This window comes from Oncorhynchus mykiss, chromosome 12, assembly GCF_057628025.1.
Source record: "Oncorhynchus mykiss isolate SJ-2025 chromosome 12, ASM5762802v1, whole genome shotgun sequence".
NCBI lineage: Eukaryota > Metazoa > Chordata > Actinopteri > Salmoniformes > Salmonidae > Oncorhynchus > Oncorhynchus mykiss.
Window position 1 is genome coordinate 41712945 of NC_143033.1, and position 11171 is coordinate 41724115.

The window sequence follows — 11171 nt, forward strand, 5'->3', positions numbered from 1 at the left end:
GTGAATCCTTAGCCCAGGTCTAAAGCTTAGCCCAGGGTTAAGATGGATATCCTGAGGATAAGAACAATGCAGAGTGAAAAGGCCTAGTGTGTTGCCTTGGGGGGCTCCAGCATCTGGGTAGTACTCTGGTGAACACCCCAGGCCCGGGGATGGAGAAATACGTCCGCCCCTGATTACCTGCCGTCTGGTAGCACCAATGTGCCATCTCGCCATGTCTGTAACAATCTCCCCTCTCCACGGGGGGGGGGGGGGGGGGGGGGCACCTGTGGAGAAGATGGGTGATGGAGGATAAAGAGATCTGAGTACCTAGCTGTTCTCACTGGGTGCTGGCACTTCGGCCTCAAAAGCATTTTGTTTTACTGACATTTACACTCGGGCCCTGTTCAGACAAAACATGAACCAGGTGTTTCTAGGTTGGACATAACAACAATTTGTTGTGCTGCGAGAATGCACAGTTGGATTCATTTTAAACCAGGTGCACTGTGTGAGACAAAAAAGTTAACCGGATATAATTTCCAGCATGCAACACATGAGGAATTGTTGTGTTGCCTCACCCTGAAAACTATTTTATACCCGTTTTTGATTGAATAAAGTCTTGGTCTTAATCCACATGATGGAGGGTTAATCTGCCTAAAGATTTTTGGGTCAATCAACTGGAAATATACACCTTGTTATATTTTTGTTAACGGCAATATCTGTTTGAAGTATAGAAAGGTACGGATGCTCCGTTGCTCCAGTTTGATACCATTAAATCCTAAGTGTTTAACAAGGATTGTTGTTGGTGGTAATGACTCATCTATAAGCACCATGCAATATGTATAATTAAGTGACTCATTGCAGTCAATTTGGATGGAGGGACATTTCAGGGGTTTACATTACCATGCCAATTCTCTGTGAATTATTGAATATTCCTGGGGCAGAATGGGCTGGATGAGATTAGGCGTTCATTGGTTTGTGTTATGAGAGTGAAGCAACTCATTTCCAAACCATCTGGCCCTCTCTAAAATTACACAATGCAACAATGTTGGTTCACAGTGGAATTTTTTATCAAATTACAATTTCCCCCTCTTCTGATTGCGTTATGACCTGAGTGACGCCCTTCGCTGCAATCCATCATAAACTCCAATCTACAGTCAGATTTGTGTTGCCTGTGTTCCCTAGCCCCCTGTCATTTGTCTACAGTCGCTGCACTGAGTCTGGCAAGGCAGGTTTGGCCGACAGAGATGACGAAGAAGGGGTGGGGGTCAACTGGGGGTCAGATCACTCCCGATGTAGGATGGGATACGACAGTCGGTTCCGCGAGCCCCGTTCATTTGTCAGTTTATGTTAATTAGAGTCAAGCACTGAGTGGGATGTCAAACCCACCATGGACCCAGTACCTCCTCTTCTCCCTCATCCACCAGTCCCTCATCCAGTACAGAAAAAGGAAGTAATTTTATTCAGGGGGAGGGGAGAGAGCAAAATTCCCTGACATTTCCATAGGCCTCTGTTTATCCCCCAGCCTGACGGACTGGCGTAGCCCAAGTCCACATTAACATCTTAATAGGAAAGTGTGTTAGCGCACGTCTTTACCTCCCTCCCTGACAAGAGCGAATTAAGTGTCAGAAGGATTTCTGCAGACTTTAATTGAATCTGCCCAGCGCGGAAAAGGGAAATCTGAAGTCAAAATAACCTATTAGGGTTATCAAGTAATGTTTGGCTGAGTTTGGCAGGTAGCACTGTGACTGTGGCGTTCTCTCCCCCCAGTATTACCAGTGAGTTGTTTATGAGGTGAGTTGGGTAAGGAAGAGGGTGGCCATGTTGCCCAACAGCATGGGCTTCTCTCTCTCTTCGTTATCCTTTAATAAATTGTGGCAAGTCCAACAAGTAATTCCTTAAGCTGGGATTCAGGCTAGCGATGAGTGCGGTGGATGTGAGTCGATTGGAAACAGGATGGGTGTTCAGTTTTCCTTCCTTCTCCATTCCCTCTAGCCTTCCTATCTTTTCGGGATAGCTCTTTGAAGATGATGCACCTGTAAACATACATAGGTCTGGAATTAAACACCCGGAATGACAAAATCGAATCGGTTAGTCTTTGATATACAGTATACAGGAATGTAGCTGTGATATGGCATAGGCTATTACCAAAGCCTCACTTTTACAAATATATAATCCCTCATTGAATCTGAAACTTTTCCCTCTCTCAATGACGTAAGGTCTTGTCGAAAGCCCCCGGTCTCCTATTCTCTCACCCAAAATCATTTCCTAGCAGAGTGTGAGCTATTGATGAAAGATTTTCCTCCTTTGCGCCGTGAAGAACCAATCAAGTCCACAAACCGCCATTAACTTTTGGTTGTCATGGATCCCTACACATGATCAATAACCTTCACATATCATTACGGTTTGGAGCCTCTGAGGCCTGCCTTGTTCTTCAGGCCAGACTGGTATAAATCTTTCAAAAAAAATTGCCTAGAAACTGCACTTTTAGTCGTTGCAGGCTAAATGTATTTCAATAGCTCTGACTGGAGACAGGGCAGGGTCCAGATTTATTTGAACAGCGGTGCTTGCTCTGGTAGATTGAAGTTGAGAACCACCCGTATCACTTCATAAATCATGTTTAAATGTTCCACTATCTTCTTCAGTTAATTCAGTTAAATGGCCAACCACAGTAGAGTTATGCATGCTCTTACTGTAAATTGGATAACATGCTATGTGTCACGATCGTCGTATTGAGGAGACCAAAGCGCAGCGTGGTGTGAATACATACTTTTAATTATAGACGAAAAAACACGAAGTACACTAAACAAACAAAACAAACTAACCAGACGAACGTGGCCGCTATAGAAACTGAGTGCTAACATGCAACATCACAGACAATAACCCACGAACCACAATACAAAACAGGCTACCTAAATATGGTTCCCAATCAGAGACAACGACAAACACCTGCCACTGATTGAGAACCATATCAGGCCAAAACACATAGAAACAGACTAACTAGACATGCAACATAGAATGCCCACTCATATCACACAATGACCAAACAAAACATAGAAACAAACAATGCAAATAATGGTCAGAGTGTGACAGTACTCCCCCCCTATGGTGCGGACTCCGGCCGCAAAACCTAAACCTATAGGGGAGGGTCTGGGTAGGCATCTGGCCGTGGTGGCGGGCTCTGGCGCGGGATGTGGACCCCACTCCACCATAGTCATTTCACTCTTCAAGGGCCTCTTTAGAGTGGCGACCCGCGCCTCCGACCTTGGGTCTAAGACCCTAATTAAAGGCCCCACTGGGCTGAGGAGCGCCTCTGGACTGAGGGGCAGCTCCGGACTGAGGGGCAGCTCCGGACTGAGGGGCAGCTCCGGACTGAGAGGCAGCTCCGGACTGGCTGACGGCTCTGGCGGCTCCTGGCTGGCTGACAGCTCTGGCGGCTCCTGGCTGGCTGGCGGCTCCTGGCTGGCTGGCGGCTCCTGGCTGAAGCTGGAATATAAAATATACATTTTACTTCATGGCCTTTATTGCTGTGATTTTATAAATGTTTTCACAATTCTCATTTTACCCTTTTTTCCAACTGCAAACAGCATTTGTGTATTTTAGGCTGGAGTAGCTGACAATATACTTTTAAGGATTAATGTTATCATTATTTCTTTGGAGATCTTTAATCCACCAAAGTGGGTGTGATGTCCTCCATTGCCATGCACTGTTTGTGGATTCTCTAAAAGCTGTTTCTGTTACTGTCCTTACAGATTCCAGAGCTGGAGAGGGAGCACCGAGAGCGGTCGACCATGCAGTCATTGGAGGAGTGGTGGCTGTGGTTGTCTTTGCCATGCTCTGTCTACTCATCATTTTGGGACGGTACTTTGCAAGACACAAAGGTGTGTGACAAACCCTTTTGTTTTGTATCTATAGAAGCACCTCTGTGGAATCACGAGGTTAAAAAGTACACAGACACACTATAATGTCATGTTTTTGTTTACTCAGTATCATACTAATATTGTCCTGGGCTTTCAAAAAATCCACTTCCCTCTCCCCCCTGAACACTGTTTTAAGAATTCTACCATACCGCCTGAGCCCAATCAGATTTTTTCTCTTTTATGGCAACTGTACTTTTGAAGGGGTGGTCTTTGGAGTGCAGCCCATGCTTTTGGTTTTGATTCTAAATTACTCCCTGCCCTTCTCCATTTGATCTGGGCTATCGCCTTCATTATCAGGCCCAACACTGTTGGGATGTGAATAATCCCTGTCAGAAATGAAGTTTGAAGTGGATTGCTCATTCCTACTCGTTCGGTGAACTTGGCAAGGTTAATTTGAAGTTGTGAGTAGAGCTGAAGCAGAATCTGTATATCCATGTGCGAATCTTGAATGCCAATCAAAGAATGCCAACAGAGAGATTTTTAACCTTTATTTAACTGGGCAAGGATTAACAAAAAATGACAAAAAAAAAAATGTGTTTAATGGTTTACAGTGGCAAATAAATAATTGACCTACAAGAATTAAAAACTTAGCAGCTGATATATAACTTTTAAGTTACAGTTTCCATTAGAGTTTGTGTTGGTGTGCCAACGGACATGATTATGAGTTTAAAATGATTATATTTTAATAATGAGTTCAAATATTCTACAATTAACCTCATGGTTTGTTTTGGTTCAATGATTTGCTTCTTAATGTCAAGGAAACTTGAGTAGGAATTCAGGAGCTTAGCAATGAAGTGTCCATTTTTATCATCCCCCCCTTCAGGTACCTACTTCACGCATGAAGCTAAAGGAGCCGACGATGCAGCAGATGCAGACACAGCCATTATCAACGCAGAGGGGGGCCACAACAACTCGGACGAGAAGAAGGAGTACTACATATAGAAATCACAGGGCCCCAATACTGTCTTCTGTGGAACACCACGCTGTCTTTGGGTTGGGGGGAGGGGGGGTTGCTTGGGGTTTGAGAATTGGTTGGATTAGGTTGGGTAGGTTGGTTTTAGGGGTGATTGCCCGGGATTGAACAATGTATTGTCCAGTCTCTGCAGCTGAGGAGGAAAGGTTTTGTGTGTATAAGGTGAAAATATGGGGAGGGGAGGTTTTTGGTAAGGGTGGGGGGTTCAGGGGTTGCCAGAAATCACTGTAGAAGAGAGCGTCACCATGCGACACCTCCCAAAACTGCTGGTACGAATTTTGTTTAGTTCAACCATTTGCAGAAAATTCTGTGCCTTGTTCTGAATTTATTTTCTATTCATTCTTTATTTCCCCCCCATCAACATGCCCTGTTGCTCCCCACCCTCCCTCTTCCACTCTCTTCATTATCATTGTGCTGTTGGCTTTCCTATGAGGGTAAAATTACACAGCGGCTCTGTTCATCTCTCCCACTGTGTTCGCACACACGTACTCTCCTGCATACCAAAAGCTCATAAGAACCCTATTTCCACTATACTGTGAGCAGGCCAGGTCTCAACCACCACCTTTCTTTTTTTCAAAACCTTTTGAAAGCTCCAAAACACATCCAACGCTTTACGTATCATATTCGAAAAATGAATATAAGAAAAATATTATTACCCATAAATAACATTGTGCCCCCTCCCCCCTCTTCAAAACACAAACACACAGAAATATAATCTAAAGGAAGACAGTAGAGGACAATTGGTCTCGAAAACTGTCCTTGTTTTCTTTGTATCGGGGCCAATTCCTCATCACCGTGGATCACTTGTATTCCTTCCTCTGTCTCTTCAATTTGTTTTTCAAATTAGATATGCCAGTGCATTTAAAAGATTGCCACAATTTGGAATAAGGAAAGTAGAAGGCACATTATTTCACCCTCGCTATGCTGAACTTAGAGGCATTTTCAATTCATTATTTTCACCTTTTATTCTCTGTACAATGATGTTTTTGTTCTGTTCCACTGAATGGAACCGCAATCCCCCGGCAGGCATTTATTTCTGTTTTTGTGATGACATTTTGGGGTTTTACATCCTCTCTCATTCAGATTTTTGAATCTGACAAAAATAATTTGTTTTTAATGATTTCCTTGGTGTTGTACTCACCCTTTGTCTCTAAATCAAGATGCCTCAGTTTAGCCAAGCTGTAATATAGTTAGGGGGAAAAACAAACTATGTAACACGGATAGGATTCATTTCGATGCGAAATGACCGGAAGACATCTCCAAACTATAATGTTGATTATCAAAGATGAATATTCTCATTATAAGAGAGATATCAATCTAGGTTGTGAGGTACTTACTGCATTAATAAAGTGATACTACCTTCATGTTGGTATATACTGAACAGGTAAATCACACATTTAGTTGTATTTTTCCAGCTTTGTGTGTAAAATTAGAACTAGAGCTGTAAAAGGGGTATAGGATTTTGAAGGAGATGGTGAAAAATAGGGGATACATAGCTTCTGAGCAAAGAACATACAATCATTGTATCTAAGACATTTTTACAAGGGATATGATTTCAAGACAAGTTCAGTAGTTCCAACAATATACAAACTATGTCCAGCCAATACATTTACACCAATGTATTATACATAAACACGTGCCAGGAAATATTTTTTACATCCCAGTGGAATTTCATGACAGAATCATTTTGTGGTTTTTATGATTATCACAAGCTGTTTGTTGTGGGTTTTGTCACTTCATACTGTACAACACTCCTGAATGGGTGATGACAGTTGAGGAGCGTGTGTGTCACTAGGAATTACCACTGGAGACGGCCTTATGCCACTACCATCACACTTCTAGCCTCTGGACTGTACATGGTCTTGTCATGATGCAACAATTTTCACTTGCCAAAACAGTCAGTCAACACCACATTGCATGTATGTGTGCACCATTTCTCTTTTCTTTCTTTGTGAATGACCTGCCTAAGCTTTAAGATGAGACCATGTTGAAAGGGCCAGTGGGGGAGAATTGGGGAATGCCAAAAGTCATTTTTTGTTATCTATTACTTTTCATTTCATTTCTACATCACCACAGTCAGCATTGCTGTTCAATGTAGTTACTGTCCTGCTGAGGTGGTTGATATGACAATGAGTTTGAAGAGGTGAAGTTGCTTTCATGTTTGATTTGACATATATTCCAAATATGATATATTGGAAAAGGAGCTATCACTGATTTAACACTGTACCACGACGACAATGCTGTTTGTTTATCAGGACAGCGGTGGCTTCCTGACTCGTTTAAATGCTTCATTTTAGACTGTGACATCATATGAAACATTTTGGATTCCCTCTGTTGTTTAAACGGAACAAACAACAGAGAGAATGTTACCATCGTTTAGATTGAGGTTGTGTGACTTGTATTTAACATTGAGCATTATTTTGCTTCGGTAAAAAGTGTGGTGGCTTCCATTCAAAACTGGACCTAAAAAAGTATGTTCTTACCAAGTGAACACATCTATTCACTCTCTCTGTAGGTGGAGATTTTATTAAATGTACTCACCGCTGTGTGGACTGGGTCGATATATATGTTTGTTTATGCTTTTTAACCTTTTACTTATGTGTGTTGTGGTTTGGAATGGGGACCACTTTCAGAACCAATAGGAAACAGGAGTATATTGTGGAAAGTATGCATCTCGAGCATAGTTGACATGAAATAAATGTTAATTTGTATGAGCACCTACTTAACACCGGTGATATGAAGACTGAAATATAATTCAATGATGGACAACTATTTGGATGGATGTGAAAAGTCCAGAAAGGTATAGAATGTTTTTTGTCACTTCTTTTTCCTAGGTGTTATCTGTTTTATTTTTCTCATGAAATGCCCCTTTGTGACTCAAGGTACTGTTAACTTGGTAGTCTGACCGTGTTATTTTATCAAATTACTTTTTACATTCTTTTGTTAATTCCTGTCTCAGGCGGTGGTGGAAAAAGTACCCAATTGTCATACTTTAGTCAAATCAAAGATACCATATTAGAAAATGAGTCAAGTAAAAGTGAAAGTGAAAAGCCAGTAAAATACTACTTGAGTAAAAGTCTAAAAGTATTTGGTTTTAACTATATTAAGAATCAAAAGTAAAAGTATAAATCATTTCAAATTCCTTAAATTAAGTAAACCAGGCAGAACAATTTTCTTGTTTTTTTTGTTTGCTGATAGCCAGGGGCATACTCCAACACATAATTTACAAACGAAGCATTTGTGTTTAGTAAGTCCGTCAGATCAGAGGCAGTAGGGATGCCAGGGATGTTCTCTTGATAAGTGCGTGAATTGGACCATCTTCCTGTCCTGCTAAGCATTCAAAATGTAACTAGTACTTTTGGGTGTCAGAGAAAATGTATGGAGTAAAAAGTACATGCTTTTCTTTAGGAATGTAGGGAAGTAAAAATATAAATAACAAAGTAAATGATAGATACCCAAAAAACGACTTGGTAGTACTTTAAAGTATTTTTACTAAAGTACTTTACACCACTGGTCTCAGGTTCATGTGCATTGAATGGTGTGATTGCATCTCAGGTAGAATGCAAAGTCTAGGCCCCACCACAAATTGATTAAAAAAAACGCTAATGATTTTAGATCAAGAGACAACTGGTGTTTTTTTTTGTTGTTTTTTTGCATTTAAGCTGTACATGTTTTATGTATTTTCTTAAATATCCAGTGAACTGTGTAATATGTGTTTAAGTATGACTTTGTATAGACATAGTTCATAATGTATCAGTTTGTTAAAATGACACAGGAACAGAATACACTCAGCTGTGGCTGTGCAACTATCAATTTAAACACGTCTCTCATGTTTGGTTTTCCTCCCAGGACGTTCGGTTGTTTATCAATTCATTGTCTTCATTTATTATTTTTTGTCTTTCTGCTGTAGGTCTACTTGGGCAATGTTAATGTGTATTAATGAAGAAAAAAGATATTCACATTCCCATACACATTTTGTATTGGTTCATTAATAGACATTTTTACAAAAAAAAAATGAGTTCTTGTCTTAATAAAAAATAAAATATATTAATGTTCAAAGTAACCGGTGTGTGTGTTGTTTTTCATTCTTCCTTATTTTATTTTTATTTTTCATGCATGAAGAGACATGTATAAAGAGACATAAAATGTGATGCTTAACATTGAATGCATGGCCTCAGGTTTTTCGAGCCATTACACAGTCCATTAAGCACATTTTGTGGTTTGAGGAGCATATCAAGAGCAAGCTCTGTCTCCAAACTACAGGGCCGATTCAGATTTAGGAAATGTATGCCTTTTCTATGCACTTCTCAGTAGTTGGTATTCAGAATTACCTTATGCAGGCACATACAGTTGAAGTCGGAAGTTTACATAAACTTAGGTTGGAGTCATTAAAACTTGTTTTTCAAACACTCCACAAATGTCTTGTTAACAAACTATAGTTTTGGCAAGTCGGTTAGGACATCTACTTTGTGCATGACACAAGTAATTTTTCCAACAATTGTTTACAGACAGATTATTTCACTTATAATTCACTGTATCACAATTCCAGTGAGTCAGAAGTTTACATACACTAAGTTGACTGTGCCTTTAAACAGCTTGAAAAATTCCAGAAAATTATGTCATGGCTTTAGAAGCTTCTGATAGGCTAATTGACATCATTTGAGTCAATTGGAGGTGTACCTGTGGAGGTATTTCAAGGCCTACCTTCAAACTCAGTGCCTATTTGCTTGACATCATGGGAAAATCAAAAGAAATCAGCCAAGACATCTGAAAAAAATTGTCAGCCTCCACAAGTCTGGTTCATCCTTGGGAGCGATTTCCACATGCCTGAAGGTACCATGTTCATCTGTACAAAAAATAGTACGCAAGTATAAACACTATCATACCGCTCAGGAATGAGACGCGTTCTGTCTCCTAGAGATGAACGTACTTTGGTGCAAAAAGTGAAAATCAATCTCAGAACAACAGCAAAGGACTTTGTGAAGATGCTGGAGGAAACAGGTACAAAAGTATCTATATCCACAGTAAAACAAGTCCTATATTGACATAACCTGAAAGGCCGCTCAGCAAGGAAGAAGCCACTGCCCCAAAACCGCCATAAAAAAGCCAGACTACAGTTTGCAACTGCACATGGGGACAAAGATCGTACATTTTGGAGAAATGTCCTGTGTTCTGATGAAACAAAAATAGAACTGTTTGGCCATAATGACCATCGTTATGTTTGGAGGAAAAAGGGGGACGCTTGCAAACCGAAGAACACCATCCCAACTGTGAAGCACGAGGGTGACAGCATAATGTTGTGTGGGTGCTTTGCTGCAGGAGGGACTGGTGCACTTCACAAAATAGATGGCATCATGACGTAGGAAAATTATGTGGATATATTGAAGCAACATCTCAAGACATCAGTCAGGAAGTTAAAGCTTGGTAGCAAATGGGTCTTCCAAATGGACAATGACCCCAAGCATACTTCCAAAGTTGTGGCAAAATGGCTTAAGGACAACAAAGTCAAGGTATTGGATTGGCCATCACAAAGCCCTGACCTCAATCCCATAGAAAATTTGTGGGCAGACTGAAAAAGTCTGTGCGAGCAAGGAGGCCTTCAAACAGTTACAGCAGCTCTGTCAGGAGGAATGGGCCAAAATTCACCCAACTTATTGTGGGAAGCTTGTGGAAGGCTACCCAAAATGTTTGACCCAAGTTAAACAATTTAAAGGCAATGCTACCAAATAATTGAGTGTATCTAAACTTCTGACCCACTGGGAATGTAATGAAAGAAATAAAAGCTGAAATAAATCATACATACAATTATTCTGACATTTCACATTCTTTTTTTTGAATTTTACCCCTTTTTCTCCCCAATTTCGTGGTATCCAATTGTTGTAGTAGCTACTATCTTGTCTCATCGCTACAACTCCCGTACGGCACACATCCAACCCGGAAGCCAGCCGCACCAATGCGCTGGAGGAAACACCGTGCACCTGGCCACCTTGGTTTAACGTACACTGCGCCCAGCCCGCCACAGGGGTCGCTGGTGCGCGATGAGACAAGGACACCCCTACTGACCAAGCCCTCCCTAACCCAGGCGACGCTAGGCCAATTGTGCGTCGCCCCACGGACCTCCCGGTCGCGGCCGGTTACGACAGAGCCTGGGCGCGAACCCAGGGACTGGGCTGCAGTACAGCGCCCTTAACCACTGCGCCACCCGGGAAGCCCTGACATTTCACATTCTTAAAATAAAGTGGTCTAACTGACCTAAAACAGAGAATTGTTGATGAGAGAGGCCTGTAATTTTCATCATAGGT

The 11171-nt window shown here is 41.4% G+C and overlaps 1 protein-coding gene across 6 annotated transcripts in view; it reads left to right on the forward strand.

Annotated features, from left to right (window-relative positions):
* The window catches only part of cadm1a (cell adhesion molecule 1a), a 421994-nt gene extending 413062 nt beyond the window's left edge, over window positions 1–8932 (forward strand). For all 6 annotated transcript variants that reach the window (XM_036937590.2, XM_036937591.2, XM_036937593.2 and 3 more), the window contains 2 exons: window positions 3729–3857; window positions 4720–8932. In XM_036937590.2, the coding sequence (XP_036793485.1) occupies window positions 3729–3857; window positions 4720–4838 (248 nt within the window). In that variant the 3' untranslated portion in view covers window positions 4839–8932. The remainder of the gene's footprint in view (window positions 1–3728; window positions 3858–4719) is intronic.
* Window positions 8933–11171: the final 2239 nt, after the last annotated feature.